At 47.2% G+C, this 20934-nt stretch overlaps 2 protein-coding genes across 10 annotated transcripts in view; both read left to right on the top strand.

Moving 5' to 3' along the window:
• The window catches only part of Hel89B (histone acetyltransferase 1), a 913881-nt gene that overhangs the window by 143211 nt on the left and 749736 nt on the right, over positions 1 to 20934 (top strand). For 7 of the 9 annotated variants that reach the window (XR_012888773.1, XR_012888774.1, XM_037419311.2 and 4 more), the window contains one exon: positions 5881 to 6045. Coding sequence is in view for 7 of the 9 variants with exons in the window: in XM_037419311.2 (XP_037275208.2) it covers positions 5881 to 6045 (165 nt within the window). In the remaining 2 variants the exon portion in view is untranslated. The remainder of the gene's footprint in view (positions 1 to 5880; positions 6046 to 20934) is intronic. The other 2 variants (XM_075883340.1, XM_075883344.1) reach the window with 1 other exon arrangement.
• The window catches only part of LOC142784951 (uncharacterized), a 166749-nt gene that overhangs the window by 131828 nt on the left and 13987 nt on the right, over positions 1 to 20934 (top strand). The gene's annotated exons all lie outside the window — the stretch shown is intronic.

Here is a 20934-nt window from a genome sequence, read left to right as displayed (position 1 = left end):
CGAACTTCAGGGACGAATATCGCCACCTAACGAGACACACTGCCATTGCATATTGTGAAGAACTTGTCGATGACGATGGTCCGTCCACATTAGCTTCATTTTCATCGAATCGCCACCCTGACGAGGCCTTCGCGAGCACTCCCGACGTAAACGAGAGACTACCTTCAGCTCAACGAGAAAGCCTTTTGCGTATACTCAGCTCATTTCAAGACTGCTTTGCCACTACGTCAAAAGTTAAACAGACACCATTTGCTCAGCATCGTATCATCACGGAACCCACCGAGAGACCCATCCGACAACTTGCCTATAGGGTGTCGCAAAAAGAGCAAGACGCTATACGTGACCAAGTCCAGCAGATGCTTCAGGACGACGTCATTCAGTCATCGACCAGTCCCTGGGCTTCGCCAGTTGTGCTAGCAAAGAAGAAGGACGGTATGTTGCGTTTTTGCGTTGATTACCGTAAACTGAACAAGGTCACCAAAAAGGACGTTTATTTTCTACCCCGGAGTGATGACTCATTGGACCGTATACGCAACGTTAAATATTTTTCCTCCATGGATTTGCGTAGCGGCTACTGGCAAATCGCAGTGGACGAGTGCGACCGCGAAAAGACGGCGTTTATTACTCCCGACGGCCTGTACGAGTTTGGAGTGTTGCCTTTTGGTCTATGCTCAGCGCCAGCTACTTTCCAAAGAATGATGGATACGGTTCTCACGGGGCTCAAATGGCAATCATGTCTTGTTTACCTTGATGACGTCGTGGTCTTTGCAGACACGTTTGAACAACACACCCAACGCCTTCATGCAGTTCTTCAGGCAATCAGAACAGCGGGGTTGTCTCTCAAACCCGACAAATGTCATTTTGGATTTCAAGAACTGAAGTTCCTTGGTCACATTGTGAGCCATGCCGGCATCCGCCCAGATCCGGAGAAAACCCGTGCCGTTGCTGCCTTCCCTGTGCCCACAAATAAGCGCGACCTACGCCAATTTCTGGGGCTTTGTGCGTATTACAGGCGCTTTGTCAAAAACTTCTCGAACATTGCTGAACCCCTCAACAAGCTAACAAAAGACGGTGTCTCGTTTGTTTGGGGTCCCGATCAGTGCCATGCATTCGACACCCTCCGAAACCTCCTCCAGGCTCCGCCTGTACTGGGTCATTTTGACGAAAGCGCTGACACAGAATTACACACTGACGCCAGCAACGTTGGGCCAGGAGCGGTATTAGTTCAGTGGCGTAATGGCGTAGAGCGCGTGATCGCTTATGCGAGCAGAACCTTATCCCCAGCGGAGAAAAACTATTCTGCTACCGAAAAGGAATGCCTCGCTGTTGTCTGGGCCATAACAAAGTTCCGCCCATACTTGTATGGACGCCCATTCAGGGTAGTTAGAGACCACCATTCCCTTTGTTGGCTCGCAAATCTCAAAGATCCCTCAGGTCGTCTAGCACGATGGAGCCTTCGGCTACAAGATTTCGATGTCACCATCGTCCACAAATCTGGGCGGAAACACACCGACGCCGACTGTCTCTCACGTGCACCGGTCGAAAATGCTAACACTGACATTGAAGACGACGACACTTTTTTTTCTGCCGTATCAGCAACCCGCTTAGCTGAGCAACAGCGTCACGACTCGGAGCTCATCCCGCTCATTGACTACCTAGAACGACGCAATTCCCACCTTTCTCGAAGCTTTGCACGCTCACTATCCTCCTTTTGTTTCCTTGATAGAGTGCTTTATAAAAAGAACTTTCATCCTACATAAGCTATGTATCTGCTTGTTGTGCCAACTACGCTTCATGGTGACATTTTACGTGCGTGTCATGATGAGGCATCATCCGGACACCTCGGCTATATGCGCACGTATAGCACGTATAGCACGTAGCTGCAACGTATTTAATGCTCCTACTACTGGCCACGTCTCGCAAAGACTGTGAAGCACTACGTTTGCACAGGTCGCGACTGTCAGCGACGTAAGATTCCACCTTTACGACCAATAGGCCCACCAAAGGCGCCCTTTCATCAGATTGGCATGGACTTGCTGGGGTCATTCGCCACGTCTTCGTCTGGAAACAAGTGGATTGTGGTCGCTACAGACTACTTAACACGCTACTGTGAAACCAAGGCACTTCCAAAAGCCACCGCAGCAGGTGTCGCCCATTTTTTCGTTAACAGCATCGTCTTACGTCCCGATGCTGCAGCTGTCGTCATAACTGATCGTGGGACAGCTTTCACCGCAGAGATGCTGCAGGAAGTCTTGCGATTAAGTGGCACGGAACATCGTAAAACAACGGCTTACCACCCGCAAGCAAATGGGCTGACTGAACGACTCAATAAGACAATAGCAGACATGCTGTCAATGTATGTGGACATCGATCACAAGAACTGGGACGCCATACTTCCCTATGTAACTTTTGCGTATAACACTGCTGCTCAAGAAAGTACCGGTCTCACACCTTTTCGCTTAGTCCACGGTCGCAACGTCACGACGATGCTCGACGCCATGCTTCTGCCCGACAACTTAGGAATATACCACACGGATGCCGCCAAATTCGCGCAGTGCGCAGAAGAGGCCCGTCAACTTGCTCGTCACCGTATTCAACATCACCAAACCGCAGACGCGCGCCGCTACAAGCTTCGCCACCGTGAAGTTATTTTTAAGCCAGGTGATGAAGTCTGGGTGTGGACCCCTATCCGACAGCGTGGACGTTCAGAAAAGCTTCTTCGCCGCTACTTCGGCCCTTACAAAGTCGTACGACGTCTCAGCGACGTCACTTACGAGGTTCTCTCACAAGGCAATTCGAGTCGTTCCCGTTTCACCCCGCAAACTGAAATCGTTCACGTTTCACGTCTCAAACCATACTTTTCGTGCTGTGAATCGCCAGTGAGTGACTAACTTTATTGGTAACTTCGCGTCTTTCTTTTCGTTTCGTCTTTTCCTTACATTTTTCCTATTTTTCTTATTTCTCATTTAACTTTTGTCCCCACAAGCAACTACGTTATTCCGCCTTAGGCCATTCATTTTGCTCGCATGCTAATTTTCATCTTATTTTCTTTTCTTTTGTTTTGCCTTCATGTACAGCATCGAGACGATGCTTCTTGGGAGAGGTGGTAATGCCACCATTGATGAACGAGCCTCTGTGGCTCATACTCGTTTTTGGGCTGTGAAGAAGAAGAGAACATCTTCCTTGCTCTGGTTCAAGTGAACTCCTGGCTGCAGGTCTTGTTTTGCTCGTGACAATATGGTATAACCTGTATATAACTTGATAAACTGTCAGAAAAACTTATGAAGAGAATTTTGTTATATGCAAGTTCGGTACAAAATTTAAAAAAAAATGAACGTGCAAATTAAGCAAAAGGAACTGAAAGCAGAGCTAAACCAAAACAGATATTTTATAGTACGAAATTGTGTTAATACTGCGATAGAAATTATATGGACACTTTCCGTGGGTTTTTGGCGTCGCCACCACTTTCCGTAACAAGTCCAAATTGATAGCACGTCCCCACGCATCAAAACTTTCACAAGCGCGTAAAAGTGCGCAAGCGCTGCTGAAGCAGACATCAAATGAGTTCGTTCATCCCTATCGCCTGGAAAGTGCATAAGATAACATCTCCCGTCTGGTAGAACTACTGCCGTCGAACGCTCAAACAGAAAGTAAACCACCCGTTTTGATCGAGCACGAAACAAGGGGGGGGGGGGGGGGAATTGGTTGAGTAGCAATAATGAACTTTGATTTTAAGGGCGGTCGCGATCGCTGGTGCGCTTGCTATTTCGGCGAGCATCAGTGCAGTTTCTACGCGAAGGGCCTGTGTGAAAAGAGAAGTTCTTCCTGGAGCGGCTGTATCCGCTCATACCAGCGTTTTGTAGGAGTTCCGTGATATCGGATACAAAAGAGTTGGCTGCTAGCCTTAGATCTTCTAACATTACAATTTTTTGATATCGCATTTATTGCATTGCATTCATTGTGCGGCCGTGTTGACAGAACTAATCGGCTAATCGCGAAAGCTATCAACCTGCAAACTTTAGGTGCGGCGCAAGACGGAAGCGCATGACGAGTTGACCTTCGAAGATTCGTCGTCACCATGGTCTTGGAGAGTTTACACCAGCGCCTAATCTAACATCCCCTCAGTGATGATGACACGGTTTTTCTAAGTTAAAGGAGCACTGACATCAAATTTCAAGATTGAGATGTGCCCATCATTCAATCACTTGGTATGCATAGGTCTTCTTGGCCAAATTTGAATGGCCTCCGTCGTGTCGAAGTTATTTTATTTGAACATCAAACAGCGTAAAAAAGCTAAGCAGAAAAAACGAAAAATCGGCTGCCCTGCGACATCGACACTAGTGCTACGTGTTCGGTGTGATACATTACACAAATACCATTCTGAGTGACGATGCCTTAGTAGCGATGATGTGTACGATCCGAGTGTTCTTATCGTGGCGCGCCGAAGCGCAGAAACGCACTCGCTAGTCACATCTGATCTTCGTCGCATTGGTTTGAATGGTTTCGTGAAATTATCGAGATAAAATCTACCTTTAAAAGAACGCCAAAAGAAAAGAGCATGGTTAAACGTGTGCTTGTCGCTCAGCAAGTCGGGGAATCGTTGCGAGTTGCTGGTGAGTTGCAGTCGTTTAGTTTGAAGCACGGAAAAAGTGCAGTGAGGGTGTCTTCATATCCTGTATGTGTTACACATCAACACGACCACAAGCTATGAAAAATGGAAACGCGTATAGTCAAATATCATCGCTAACAAGTAACACGTAGGTGTCGTTGAATTTTAGTTTATCTGTAGACTTTGCGTCCATGTTAAAGTGGTAACCGCGTTAACCGCGTGAGGCAGAATAAGTGGGGCCATCTGGAGGCGCAAAAAGGAACCTGGCAAGCAGGAAACGTATTCTATTTCTCCGCTGATGCTCATTCGCAATAACTATATTGCACTGACCGCTCTGCGTATACCTGAATGATTTGCACGTCAAAACACACCTATGTAGCTAACTGAGATACACGAGCGAACATGGCTGAAGCGTGCATCCTCGGGCACCTCTGCAATGCGGCTTGGAACGGCATCCATTTCGGAATCAATGTTCTGCAAAAGGTCGATCGAAGCAAAAATAATTCGCGACGTCCCGATTCCCGGGGATTCCAAGCTCCAGACTATCGTATAGAAGTGCACACTTTGTAGGGCGACGACACCAACCCAGGTGACAAGGCATGACTGAATGTGTCCGTCTAGTAGATGAAATGTTTGCAAAGCAGCTGAGCCTGACGTCATTCTTTTTCATGCTGATACCCACTGCCACTGCTGATACTTCCAGCACTAGAAATGGCGGGATTGCCGGCCGTTTTGAATAGTGCTAGATACCAGTGATATAAATCCATAAAAGTGATAGTTATTCATCCCTCAGTTGCGTTTTAGGTCACGAGTCACTGCTACGGGGTCTATAGTTAATCGCTCAACATATTTTCATGTTCTGAAAATGCATCAAAATGTTAAAGATTAGGTTTGCTGTATGCAATAAATATCTGAGCCCGAAATCATATCGTGAAATATCGTTGAAGCGGGATGGCAGAAGAAAAGGTCTTCGTTGGGACGATAATATTTGTGCATTGACTCCTACGGACTGCTGACGGGGAACCGTGAATTTTTCGTTGTAGCAGGAATTTTGTTGAAACTGCATTCGTTGTAGCATGGTTCGACTGCATATATGTATTTTGTTTTTTTTGTTTAATAGATTCATTATGAATGAATGCTTGTGGCGTGTATGTCCTTTGTCCTGTGTTGTTTATTTGCATTCACAGTTTCATATGAGAAAGTTGTGCCGACTAAGCAAGCTACCTGTTCTTCTCTACGAGCGATTTCAAATTATCTTTTTCTTGCTGCAGCAGTGTTCGGATGAATGGCCCCTGGAGGCTTTTGTGGAGGCTCTCTGCCAGGACCTGTTCAGTGCTGCCTGGGAAGTGAGGCACGGTGCAGCCACAGCCCTTCGTGAGGTCATCCGGCTGCATGGCCGAGGAGGTGGACGCTCCTCCAGCACACCTGCGGGACAGGTGCTGCTTACTTGATTTTCTGGCGGCGATAAAAAAAAAAATTGGATCTATAATGTAAATGTTTTCAATCCAATGTGTTTGCACAAATCAGGGCTCATACAAGTCTTTCAAAACCTGGGAAGCCGTTGAGTTTGAGAAGCCTCTAAGGTCCTGGAATTGTATAGTGTGCTTGAAAATCCTTGAATTTCAAGTCTAGGGCTGCGTGAAGCTCACGGTACAATGTGCATTCTATTGTCTGTTAGCGTCAATGTGGCGAACTTTTTATTTACGAAGCAATACACTTTTGTATTATGTATTGGCAGGGGGCGCGATGTAGGCGTGACCCACCGATGGAGAGGCCTAGCGACGAAAGTATGCGTAGAGTGACACACAAACAGGCTTCGGGCCAGACTGGCGAGTCTTTTTTTCAAAGTTCATTCATCAGTTTTTAAAGAGGGGGAAAAGGAGTAATTGATTGTCGTGACAGGGGTCACATGACCTACGTGGAGCAGCTGGGTTGGCTACAGAAAATACATCATTGGAAACCTAGCCCCATCCAGTGGTTTGGACAGATAATGTTAACACGTTAGTTTTTTTCATATGACACCGAAAGTCACATGACACAACATACACCATCCAAGTTTGCATGTATTCTTTGGAGTACAAATAGTTTCATATATTTCTACATAAAGCTCACAGGAATGCATGTAAATTCTTGTTTCTGTATGGCCAATCATCACTGACTGATCTATTATTTCTGTTTGCTGTTGTAACAGCAAACAGAAATTTGTAACAAGCACCATGAGCTTGTTACAAAATCACCTGATGCAAATGTGTTTGCAGCACCTAATTCCTGGTAACGAGCCAAGAGTTCTTGGGTTCAAGAGTTCTATCAAGTCAAGTCGAAAGTTTCAATGAGTCAAGTTTAGAGTTCTAATGAGTCAAGAGTTTCTTGATTCTGCTTACGCAGTGTGGCACGCTGTTCATTCATTTTGTAGCCTGGCTGCAAATTCGAACTCCACTTAATTCAAACAGTTTTATAGTCCCGTTCGAGTTTGAATTCACGAGCTTTTACTGTAGTTTTCAATCCAGACTAAAAATTCACATTCTTCGGCAGGTACTCATGAGGAACATTCAACGCAATTGGCAACATGAATTTAGAACAAAGACTGATTTAACAAAGCTTTTTCAAAGATAAATTAAGAAAAGAAGCAAATTTCAATTTTTCTCTCATAGATGGCTTTTTTCTTCAAGCGCGGCTACTTATGCTATTGCGGTAAAACATCGCTAATTCATATTGTGTGCATATCATTCTTTACTCTTTCATGTTTTGTTTTATGCATCAGGACAATGCCTTTTTAGAGGGAGGCCTGTTTCTTGCTTAGTATTTTATGTATTCCAGTTTCCGGCGCAATAGGAAGCCAAAGCAACGCATGGTGGCGCTGCGACTCTGGACAGGCAGCGTCATCTTTGATAGAAAGGTAGAAATCGGGGATATATACCCTGCGTTTTTTCTTCCCGCCAACGCGCTGCCGCTTGCTTACGTTCTTGTGCAGAGAGCGCGCGGTGAGTTTGAGTCACATCTCCGCAGGGGCGTCAGCGAAAGCAGGCGTTTGGTGTGTAGCTCAGCATGGACAAGAGCTAACGGGGGGGGGGGGGGGGGGGGGGCGGCTTTCGATTCTCTCCCACGCCTAGCCGTTCGTGGCTGAGCCGTGTCCAGGGAGAAGGAAATCCTGGGGGTTGAGCCGACATCGGGTGATCGAACCTTTAAGGCCCCCTGGCAGAGGCAACACACCCCCTTGGCCCCGGCTTCACGTAGACGGCACCCCTGGGCTGACCCACCCAAGGGCAATTGGCAGTCGCATTATCCTATATCTCTCTTCCCTGATCTTCGTCTTTCTCTCACATTTTTTATCTGTCCTGTCGTCTTCTTTCTTCCATTTACTTTCTGATTGCCTGGCGGCGTGGGTTAACCTTGTTTGGGTATCCAACCTTGGGTAAATACATTATGTTATAGCAGCGATGCATGGCTGGCGTCTCCAAGTGTTTGTGAATCAACCTTGTAGCGTCCCCTAGTTAGGCTTGGTGGTGGGTGGCCATCATCGCTGCCCAATATTACATATCCTGCATGGAACACTTTTTCCCCGCATTCGCTGCTTCACACACCTAGAACCAAGGCAGTCGTTCCCAAAACACCATGTTGTGTGCTGCTAAAAAGAAAACAAAATAGTCCGATCAATCTCGGTTTTCCTTGTTTCGAAAACGCTCACAGAAGCCATTGGCCCAGGCTACAATGTAACCAAGTTGTGAAGCGGCAACCTCCTCCTGGAGGTATGCAACAAGCTCCAATATGATAACCTATCTAAACTTGTAGCATTCGGAGACGTCCCAGTTTCAGTAGGCCCGCACAGGTCTATGAATACAGTGGGCGGTGTGGTGTCTGATGATGACCTCCTCCAACTATCTGAAAGTGAATTATTAGAAGGCTGGCAAGACCATAATGTAGTCAAGGTCCAGAGAATGATTATGTGACGAGACAAAAAGGGAATACCCACCAAACACTTGATTATCACCTCTGGTACTAGTGACTTGCCCGATACCATTGAAGCCGGCTACTGTAAGCTTCGTGTCAGGCCCTACGAGCCAAATCCCCGTCTATGTTTCAATTTCAAATGCCAGTGCTTTGGGCATGGATCGCAAAGCTGCAAAGGGTTTGCAACTTGCGCAAATTATAGCTCCAACGAACACTTATCAGACAAACGTACTGCAGCAGCCCGCTGTGCAAACTGTGAAAGAGATCATCCCACCTACTCACGATAGTGCCCATCCTGGAAAAAAGAAAAACAAATCCTCGAGCTTAAAGTGAAATTCAATCTATCCTTTCAAGAGGCATGCAAATGGCTTGCACTCCATCAGTTCATTCCCTCCGTTGCTGATGTGACGCGCTGAGGCGCTGCGCCACACTTTTCCGTGCCCGCAAGTGTCACACAGAGCGTGACTGCGGTCGCGCTATGAGCATCCCCGGCTGGAACAGTCTGTACTGCTCCGCCACTTGACAAACAGGGCCATCAGATTCCTGTTCCCATGTCTGCCGCACCCTGGGCCACTAAAAGCGCAGTTAGGTCCAAAACTACTGTGAAGGTGCCTGCTGGACAGGCAGCATCCGCCTCCTCACAAGAGTTGATGGATACAAGTCCACCTACTCCGGCGCCTCAGGCGCCAAAAGATAGGTACAATTGAGCACGCCAAAAAAGAAAAACCCTGAATTATAGGGCCCCCAAAAGGCCCTGTAACATAAAGCAATCACTTTACACAGCACCACACAACAGTAAAATGACGCAAATACTACAGTGGAACGTCAGAGGACTGCTGAAAAGCCTCGATGATATCCAAGAACTTCTACACAAACATACACCAAAAGTGCTGTGTGTGCAAGAAACACACTTAAAATTCAAGCACACAAATTTCTTATGCAGTTACACTATTTTTTGAAAGGATCGGGATGATGCTGTCTGGCAGTATTGCCATCGTAGTTGATCAAAGAACAGGTTGTGCACATTTACCGCTTCAAACACCCCTTGAGGCAGTGGCCGTCCGAGCTGTTCTCTTCAACAAACTGGTCACAATTTGCCCTCTTTATATACCTCCAAACCCAAGTTCTGAAAAAAAAAAAACAAAACATGAATTTCAGTCATTCATAGATCAACTTCCAGAACCCGATGTTGTCCTAGGATACTATAATGCGCATAATAGCTTATGGGGCGACACTCGCTGCAATGCGCAAGGTCGCCTGATTGAACAGTTCCTTTTTTTTTTTCCGGCGTGAACCTCCTGAATCGCAAAAAGCCCACATATCGCAATATATTTAACAATACCTAGTCGTCAATAGATCTCAGCATAACATTTCTATCACTCCTACCTCTACTTAAATAAAAAATCATCAATAATCTATACGGTAGTGACCATTTTCCTATAGTCCGCAGCACATCAATATCAAATGCATGTTTTCCACAGGTTTCCAAATAGCTCACCATTAAAGCCGATTGGGAACAGTTTCAAAAAATGACTCCCCTAACTTGGACTGACATGGGATGTTAAGCATAGAAATTGCTGTGAGCTACTCGACAGCTTTCTTGATTGATGGTGCAACGAAATGTATACCACAAACATGCGGTTCGTCAGCCAAACGATGAGTCCCATGGTGGAATAATAATGAGTGCTGTAATGCGCGCAAATAACAAAATAAAGCATGGAAGTACTCAGAGACTCACCGATGTCGCAGAATCTTATAAACTTTAAAGGGGCACTGCAACACTTTTTTAGCATGGTCAGAAAATGCTACCGATCGGTAGTAGAGGCTTCCGACAACTTGCGAGCCAAATATTATAGTGCAGCACGTGGCCTTGACTTCACAATAAATTATCAAGGTCAGCTAAAAATAGCCTTCTCTTACCTCGACAGATGACGGAAGACGCTCGAAAATTACACATAGATTGCCTATCTATTAGCCATTGGCTGATTTGAACATGGCGCGCTCGGTTGTTACAGAGGTCGCCGCGAGAGGCCGTCACTTGTCCACGCGTGTGCGCTCGATCGCACTGAAAAAGCGGCGTGTTCGAAGAAAAAAAAAAGAAAAAAAATGCTCAAAGTCACGAGGTGGGTGTGACGTTATTTGTTTGTTTGCCTCTCTCATCCATCCCTGCTTAGCTTCCAGCACTTTCGTTGGGACGAGAGAAGAGAGAATGCGATATCAGCGTGTGACAAATCTTTGTAACTCTGCTCGTACTGGACGGATTCTTAAAATTTTTGCGTCGTATTTATGAGGTAATACGCTTTTCCAGTGAATTAATTTTATGGTTACTCAAAGAGTGTTTCAGGGCCTCTTCTACAACATTAAATCGCAAGGCAGGAGAACGCGTCGACAGGCAAGAAGGGAAAGTTGGCACAAATTTTTATCGGGAATCAACCCATACACAGATGAGGCGAGAGTCTGAAAGATGGTCAGTAAGGGGGCAGGATGACAAGCACACTCACTTGCCCTAGTGAACACACAAGGGAAGAGTTTGGAAGACCAGGGAAACACTCCCAGGGCACATTTCGAGCAGGTCTCTAGCTCATTCCATTACAGTGCAGCGTTTCAAAGGTACAAAGGAAGAATGGAAAAACAAAAAATAGAACGCAAATCCACAAACACTGAGGCATACAATGAACCATTTGTCTTAGCTGAGCTACAACCATTGCTAAGCTGTTGCAACAAAACCGCTCCAGGCTCTGACCGCATAGTACACGAAATGCTGAAACGTCTGCCCCCTGAAACCCAAAAAGCACTCCTTTCCTTGTACAGCACCATTTGGCTTTCCGGTGAGATCCCTTCTACCTGGAAAGAAGCCTTCATTATTCAGCTTCTCAAACAGGGCAAAGACCCGTCTTCAGTTTCCAGCTACAGACCAATAGCGTTACCTAGTTGCCTTTGCGAGGTATTGTAACTAGTTGCCTTTGCAAGACAACTGGATGCGCTTCCTTGAAACTAATGGCCTACTTGACCCATGCTAGTGTGGGTTGCAAAACAATTATTTCTTTATGTGTTCCTCGATATGGAGAAGGCATATGACACTACATGGCGCTTTGGCATACTCCGAGACCTGTCACACTTAAGAGTGCGGGGTAGAATGTTCTCAATAATCAAAAGCTACCTGTCCAATCGGACATTTTGTGTTCGAGTGGGCGCTGCTTTGTCCGGTACATTTGTCCAAAAAACAGGAGTGCCACAAGGAGGTGTGTTGAGTTGTACACTATTTATAGTTAAAATGAACTCCTTGCGCCTCGCTAACCCACGAAATGAGTTTTACTGCACATTAGTTGCAATGTATAGGTCGTTTTCAAATCGTGCAACCTCTCCATGTGTTAATGCCAGGTACAATTAGGTTTGAATAAGATAGGTGATTGACCGTTACTATCAAAATCGCAACACACAGAAGTAACACAAGGCTAAGAACAGGACACACATACTCTGCCCATTCTTATCTTTTATCTGCCAGCGATCCACCATTGTGTGAAAGATGTGAAGAACCACTTCTCCACATCCTCGTTCACTGCAATGAGTTGGATGCTCTAAGAAAAAAGCACTTTTTACTGCCCTACTGACAGCAGCTCCAACTACACCCTGTAATGCTCATCGGTAGGGATCCGCTTTTCAAATTTCAATCACTTCTCAGGTTTTTAAAAAAATGTCCATAGTTTTCACGCCATGTTTCGAGGCGATCCGTAGCTCGACCTCTGTACAGAGATCGCGGCTGCGACGGCCCTCTCCACGAACATTGTCATTTATTCCACCTTCATGCATTTCACGTCACCGCCATGATTTTATCATTTTTTTTTTTTTAGTTTGAACCTGTCCAGGGCATTGAATTTTAGGCCCTTTTACAGCCGCGCAACACTATCATTGTTCATATTCTGTTGACATTACTTCAATAACGCACCATTGCTTTTCGCTGATCATTGTTCATGGCGCTCTTTGGCCATCACATGGCCCTTGTGCCAATAAACACCATACATCATCATCATCGAGTTTGAGCCACCTCACAATGTACCGCCTGCAGTGCGGTTTCATAAAGATCTCCGAGCTGGGCAAGCCCTTCCGAGGAGCGAATCTAACAAAAGGAGTAAAGCTTGTTGGTAGAGCTTATAATCTGGAGTAGATGACGGAAGACGAAGACGCCAAGTCAAATGTATTTCTCAGGTCCGTGACAATACTGTGTACGACGCATGCCTCAAAGTAAGTCTCATTCTGCCGACATGAAACCGCGTACTCTATCGATGTGCTGCGTCAATGTTTATGAAAACCATATAAATATTGTGTTGATGTATTATCGAGCAATAGCAGCCGTGTACTGTCAGTTGCAAACATTTGCGGCGTGCTAAATAAATAAATAAATAAAAACTAAAGTTATACGGTCATGGCATTAAAATATCCAAGAAGTTTTAGAGTTATGTCCTTCGTGCCGCGGTAGCATGACCCGCTGACTTCGCTGTGAAGCAGCAAGCTGAGCTCTAACTGCAGCGAGTCAAGTTGAAGTGTTCGTCTGTTTTTTTTTTTTCCAACTATTTTGTCATGCTTGCTCTATCTTTCACGAACGCGGCTGTGTTTGCGGGCTTTGACTTGCTGGGAAACTGATACAACTTTACATGTGGAAAGCGTCCCTCGGTGTTGTCTGCATTGTTGTGGCAGCCGCGGACCTCGCCGACGCTTCCATGGGGCCGGTTCTTCCATCGTCGAAAGGCAACTTCGCACAGCGAGCGTCTCGTTGTAACGTGCCAAGCTGAGGGCACGGCGCTGAAGTTCTGCACACCAACTGCAGAACGCATTTTGCGTGTGTTGCATGCGTTCCCATTTCGGCGAAACACACTGACTCACCTGTGCCCTCTCCCGCGCCTATCCTTAAGTTTTCCTGAGCTTGCCGCCAGAGCCAGGCGCGGCATTGTCGTCGCTTCGCAAACTTGAGCTTCGGTTCCCTATAACGAATATCAACGCTCAGCACTAACCGCTCTGCAATGTTTGTGAAGCTTCACAATAATCTGAGATCACCGTGTTAAGATTATGCACGGGATGCAAATAGTCAAGCTCTTTCGAGAGTTCTCATAAGCCATCAACGTCGCCAGTATACATACTGATGCGCCTTACCGCTGATCTGTTCTATCGATGGCCAATGCTGTGTTCACTGTTATCAGTGTACAGCGTGCACTGCTTGCTTGCAGCCTGACGATCCAGTGCCCGGCCACAAGTTTGGCCAAATGAAGAGCTTCGTCTTGAAGCCGCCGACTGCCGACAATCCTGTGCCGACAATCCTGTGATGTCCCCTGACAATCATGTGCAGTAAACGTTGAGTTGTTAGTCAGCGCTGTGTCCTTTTTTGCTTTCGCTGTCTCGGTGATTTGTGCACTACTGCCTGAATTATGAAGCTTATACAATTTAGAGGTGAGTGAATAGCAAGATTTTTGGTGCGGAGCAAGTTTTAGTGGGATTTGAATTTTTGGAATAGTTAGCAAATATTTATTTAATATTTTTCGAGTACATGAACAGGGGTGAAACAGCTGCACCCTTTGCGCCAAACTGTCTTGCCTTCGCTATCCTGTGCCGAACCAACCCTGCTGTGCCAAACTAGCTTATCAGAGCCATACTGTGCCGCAGCACCTAACTTTAGTTTGCAGGTGCCACCATACCTGAAAACGTGGCTTAAATATCATGCTTTCAGCTTTATAGAAACAGTCATATCAACGGTTTTGTCAAGGCTGTGATCACTCGAGCAGCAGCTGTGAACTCTACAATTAAAGTTGACATTGATGGCACGCGCGTTATCTCTGCAAGCATCAGCACGAATGGTCCATAAACCCTTAACGTGTTGCGCTCTTAGCGCAAAGAGACCGCTAGAAGAGCACCTCTCAGTGATGTTTAGAGTTGCGCAATATTGGATCTAACAGAGTTAGCTGCCAGCTGTACTTCGTATAACATAATACATTCTTGTTGCGCGGTATTGGATCTAACAGAGTTAGCTGCCTGCCGTACTGTGGGGGTGTTGACACTTCCTGTATTGTTGTTTGCGCTGTGTGGCGCACGTGCCTCACCCAGAAGCCGCATTTCGGGTTACAACTACCGGGTGGTAGGTGGCGTTGATTACCACTGTCATTATCATCATGGTTGTCACAGTGGTAGCGCCAGTAGTGACCCCTGATGGAAAGCAAGCCTTGCTGGCGGGCGAGAGTTGAGCGAGCCTCTTCTGCGCGTGGCCGCTGCCGCGAACGATTGTCTCTAGCGTGGGTCCTCGGCGCGTGGCACCGCGGGCCTGCGCGCGGGGGGCCCACGTGGTAAGTCAAGCGTTGGCGACGCCGCCTTGGGTGTGTTGTTTTGTGTTTGTCATGTTTTGGAGTGTATGGTAATATTGTGTATGGATGTCATAGCGTGTTATTTACTATTGATGTATCAATCAGCGGACAATATTGTCGTTATAAATTAGTTAAACAAATGTATCTGTATGTTGTTTAGTTCGTACTGACCGCGTCTGCTGTGTCCGTTCACTCCAAGAGCGTGGCGTGGCGGGCGCTTGCCAATTTGAGACCCCACAATGGCGCCCAACGTGGGGCTCTTGGAGTACCGGACGACAGTTTTTGCGGTTCGGTACAAGCTTTTGTTAGAGCCGGGGTGGAGTAGGCCTCATTGCTAGCAAGGGCGGTGTGCTTTGTTGAGAAGTGAGGAGATTGGTTTTGTGACATGTTTGAACTTGTCGGCAGGTTGAGTTTTTATTTTTTTCTGCTCGCAAGTGGCTTTTTTTTCTCATTTGTGTTATTTTTCAATACCGTTGTTGAATTGGGACAAGAGCCATGTCGTCTGCATCCTGAGGTGAGCAAGGCCTAGAGCACGTGGTTTGTAGGCCACGCCCGAAGCGAATGAGTGCGGAAGCCTCGTGGGTGGTCCGATTTTCCGTAAATAGCTTCTTCTATTTTTTTGGGCTCAGGGAGCCGGGCGTCGTTGCTGGCTTCTATTGCGGCCGGACGCTGGGGCGTTGTGACACGGCCCGGGGCGGTGGACGTCGATCGCTCGGTAAGCTGCTGTGTGCAGCGAGCGATAGGGCCCCCTCACAGAGTGGATGTCTCCTCGCGGCTGCCTCTTCTGCGCCTAGGCTGGATGCTGGGTGGATGCCGGTTGTTGTTGAGCGACTCATTAGGCCTAAGGCTCTGTGCAGCCGCCTGTTGCACGGGGCACAACTAGGTGGATCGTGGCGTTGTGGTGCTGCGTTCTGCTTCTCTCATTTTTTTTATCTTGCCATGCACGAGTTAGGAAAAGTGATTTTTGTTTTATATTGATGGGCGTCTCGGCCGCCGCCGATGTATTAGCTAGCAGTACTGACCATCGTACCATGTGGCCGAAAAGCCCGAAGCTCCCGTCCCCAGGCACTGCTCCATTTTCTTAGAGGTTTTTTTTTGTTCATGTATTCAGCGGCAGGGATGTATGCTCCCAAATCTATGTGCCCTGTTCCACCCTCGGATGCCTCGAAGTGAAATTACAGTAAAAAAAGTTGCAGAGGATGTCTAAGCACAATCTTTTGAGATGGGAACATGGAAGTGTTCCTTTTGGCTAGGTTGGTGAAATGCTGAAGTGGTGGTTTTTAATCAAGGATGAGGCATTGCAGAAACCAATTTGTATTTAGATGATTTGGTGCAACCAATCTGGTGTTGACAACACTTTTCATGCAAAAACAAAAGACTTGACTTTCTCCACCTATTCAACTTCTATGGAGGGCGTAGCTGATTTGGCGGGCAAGTGTGTGCTTTTTACAAATTTGGAGTTGCTAATCTGCCCTGTAAATGTCAATGTATAAAGACATCTGGAATTTTGGATGCTGAAAATTTTTGTCCGATTTTGTTCGGACTTTCTGGTTGAAAACAACATTAATTAAAGCCCTTGCTTCTGCCGTGTAGGTTTGAACCATCGCTTTCGTGAGTCTATTCGTTTACGGCCACAGCGGAGCCTTAAAGGCAGCTTTGGCCCAATCCTTTTGTGGGATGCGGTTACGAAGCAAATAAAAATTTGAAGGGGCCGCTGTAATAACGTAGTGCATCTTCATGTTGGAGCCAGCACTTTTTAATCAATACATTCTCGAATGTAGCAGAGTCTAAAAGGCAGCTTTGGCGCAGTTCGAGAGTGTGATGGTGTTAAACATGTGAAAAGTTTGTAGGGGTCACTGCCAATAGACCCTTTTCAAAACTCAGCGCGGCCTATCGGACGGAATCGAAAACAAATTTTTTCCACAATGTCTTGTTCACCAAAGAAACGCTCATTGTGTACCGTCTAAACGCGGTACACGTCCTGCAAAAACGCAAGTGGTGTTCATGTGCGCTGCAGGGAAGACTCATTGGCGTCGCTGGAACACACAGCTCGCCAGCTCCCACGAGTGAACAAAAAATGGCGGAAGAGCCATGTTGCCAGATTGAATTTTTAAAGGGTCTATTTCACATTGACTGTATTTGTCTTCGAAAGTGTATTGGGGTCTCGAAGTAGAGAGCACTACACTCTTGAAGTGAATGGACACAGTAGACGCGGTCGGACCAAACCAAATAGCACACGTTCAAACCATATCTCTAAAAAAACATGAAAGAAGTCGGCTACACAAGCTCTAATAAAAGATTACCACACATGTTCTTGAATAATGTCCGCGCACCACGGTACCGCCGCCAGCCAACACTGCTGTACTGTCCGGCTCGACGACTTCACCTCAGTAGTGGTCCCGTGACGGCAACGTTGCCATTGGCGTAAGAAACCGTCACTCATGCCGACACGGCTTCTGGTTGCGACCAGCGCAAGTGTGGGGTCTCAAAGTAGAGAGCGCCACGCTGTTGGAGTGGACGGACACAGCAGACGAGGTCGGAACGAACCAAACAACACACATTTATTTAACTACTTTTAGATTGACAATATTGTCAGCCGAAGTATTACATCATTCGTGATCAACACGCTGAAACAACGTTACACAATCATATGCAGCACTAAACAGCATAACAAACACAAGAACACACACGAGGCGGCGTCGCTAACGCTCGACTTGCCACGAGGGCCCACGGCAGACGACCCGCGGTGCCATCTACTGCAGACACGCCGCAAGAGACAACCACTCGCTCCAACCACCACATGCTAAAGAGGCTCGCTCATCTCTCATGCGCCCCCACCCAAGCTTGCCAGGCATCACTGCTAGCGCGGCCGCGTGCACCTTGGTGATGATGGTGGTGATAAACATTGAGAGCACGACGCCATCTACCGCTCAATAGTTTCGACCCCTGAATGCGGCTTGAGCCTGAGACACGTGCGCCTCAAAGCGCAAACAACTTTACAATGGGTGTTAGCACCCCAACAAGCGTAAATACCTAGTTATAATAATAAAATTACGGTATGAATTGAATAAACACTGCTAGAAAAATATTTGAAAGCTTGAGTGTTTGCGCGTTCCTGTAATCAATGCACAATTCACAATTGGGGCAGTTTGGGCATGTTAGTAAGACATGACTAGACACCGGATTATAGGCAAATGCTTATTTTCTTCCTTGAGTACCTATCGTGCCATTTTGCCTTGCGGGAGAACTTGGGCTGAAATACTAAAGTTCAGAAGCGGAAGCTGAACGTAGTTGTCCACGATAGTCGCGATGGTGTGCGACACAGCAACACTTCGGGCCAAGAGCACATCCACTAATGGAGACACTATGTAGTCACCGTCAGGAAGAGCTGGTGATATCGTTAAGGCCACAAACGTGGTGGCTTGCGGTGACAGCCGAACATAATCAACAGCGCACAAGCGGTGTGACGGTGAGGACGCCACAGCCCCAAGTTGAGGCAGTTCAAGTTGGAGAACGCCGGTCGCACAGTCGATGAGGGCGGCATGAGTAGACAAGAAACCCAACCAAGAATCAGGTCATTGGGGCACTGCTCAATAACTGCAAAGAGAACAGATGTGGGGTGATAGGCGATTGTGATGCATGCTGTACACATTCCTGTGATGGCAAGACTTCTTCCGTCGGCGACACGAATAATGCCAGGGGCAGCCAGTGTGAGAACTTTCTTCAGGCGGTGAAGAAGTTGGGCACTCATCACAGAAATATGCGCCCCGATGTCGATAAGTGCAGAAACAGTCAGGCCGTTAACGTCGACGTCAATCGAATTTCGTCGTGTCGGCAGTACAAGGAGAGTTTTTGAGGTCGGTATCGAGGATGCAACTTCACCTCTAAAAGCTGCACCGCTTAGTTTTCCTGATGAGAATTGAGCGGGAAGGTCGGGGGTCATCGTAGAGAAGGAAGACAACGGGCGACGTCCAGGTGGCGAATGAGACTGATGATGTCGAGGCGACGGTGAGCGGCTGTGCTGCGTATCAGGGGCATCGAAGGCATTGGAATCGAAAGGTGTAAGGCGGCGGTAGTTGTCGGGGATCGGCGCAGGAGGCTGGAAGAGGCGGTAGCTGTCGGTGCGGCGAGCAGTGTTATACTGTGTTTGGGACGAAGACCAATGGTTGTGGCAATACCGTGCGACGTGCCTTATGCGGTGGCAGTTAAAGCATATTGGCCAATCATCCGCAGATCTTCATTCGGCCGGATTGCGAGAGCGTGAATAAGACCGTTCCTGGGGCGGTGACCTTGAACGGAAGCCAATTGGTCGAGACTGAGCAACGGCGCTGACATCGAAGCCCTAATTGCTGAGTTGTTCCCGCACAATCGACTGTACCAAGCAAACCTGAGATGCTTGCGAATCGACGTGGCCGTTGGTGGGAAGAACAAGTGTAATTGCTTTGATTTCCCGCCGGACGATTCGCGTATTTTCAGACGCAGGGGAAGACTGCCGGTGAGAGGTCAGTCAATCTTCGCAGGAGGACGTCGCAGCGGTGTTCGGCAGTCGAGTGAATGATCTTGAAATACGCCTGCTTTTGGCCAGTTCAAAACGCCGGCATTCCTGAATAATTTCCTCGACGGTCGCGCAGTTCTGGCACATTAGCAGGTTGAACGCATCGTCTGCTATTCCTTTGAGGACATGGCCAGCCTTATCAGACTCGGACATGTCGTTGTCGACTTTACGACTTAGAGCCACCACGTCCTATATATACGAGATATATGGCTCTGTAGACGTCTGAGCATGTATAGACAACTCATTTTTTGCAGCCGCTTTTTGACCGATGGGCTTCCCAAATAGGTCGCGAAGCTTCTCCTTGAATGTGTCCCAACTGCCGATCTACTCCTCATGGTTCTCGTACCAGACTTTGGCTGTGTCTTTCAAACAGCACGTTGGCCAGCATGAGAGTTGGGTCATACTGGTTGAGCGCACTAGTACGTTCATAGTCAGCTATCCAGTCGTCAACGTCAACTTCGTCCGTACCACAGAACGTTCCTGGATGCTTCCGATGCATCAGCACGTACATGGGTGGGGGTGGGGCCGGTAGAGGCGTTGCCATGGATGGTGCAGGCGTTGCCGAGGCCATTGGAGAGGTGGCCGTGGGATCAGTTTTGTGTTTCATCACGGAAACTTCGATTTGACGACCACTGCGGAGCTCCGTTGTATGGCGATTCGTCACCCAGCACGTCCACCAACTTGTTACGGGGATTACAAACACACGGAAAAAAGAAACGAGTGTATTTGCAATATTTACAGGAATGTGTGACACCCCAGGGCTGCTAGCATCTCGCGCTTTGAGTCCGCTTCTTCTTCATCGATTCGTCTACGACGGCGGAGCCATGACCACTGCCTGGTAACAATATAATCAGGAGATGGAGTATTTCCAGTCATTTGTTTCGAGATATAGCTAGCATTTATCCAAGTTCTGATGAAGAGTCTACAGTGGGCGACGTCAGATCACCAATGTCAACGTGAAGGAGTGACGTAAAAGCAGGACCATTCGTTTCTGTACATCACTCCTTACATCTTGGGGCGCACGCCCGCGAGAAGAGCGAGTGGCAGTCAGTAGAAATTTAGCGTTTTTTCGCGACATGTAGCGTTGCAAATTTTAACAGGCATGGTCATGCATGCCCAGTGCATGCATCACGCTTGTTAGTTCGAAATGGCCATACTTAGCGAGGGGCCCTCTAAGGTGTTCACTGACAGGGAACAAATTGATCCTACGCAATTAGACCTAGCATTTATCTCTTCTGGGGTATGAGTGGCATGTATTTGCTCCTGCACTGCCCTTTCCAGCCATGACGAAATGAAATTGACCTAAAAGAGGGTTGATTTCACTGTGGACACTTGACTTGCAATGCTAGAAAATAGAACAAAAGAACGTAATCCGCTAATTGCATGGAAAATGCATGCCCATGTTCAACCGTTGGTGCCTTTGTGTTATCTTAAACAATATCTTTTCGTTTTGCTTCTTGTCGTAGATACAAGTC

Source organism: Rhipicephalus microplus, unplaced genomic scaffold, assembly GCF_043290135.1.
Source record: "Rhipicephalus microplus isolate Deutch F79 unplaced genomic scaffold, USDA_Rmic scaffold_16, whole genome shotgun sequence".
Lineage (NCBI taxonomy): Eukaryota > Metazoa > Arthropoda > Arachnida > Ixodida > Ixodidae > Rhipicephalus > Rhipicephalus microplus.
Note: the sequence above shows the minus strand (reverse complement) of the source record. Positions and strands in the feature narration are given on the sequence as shown.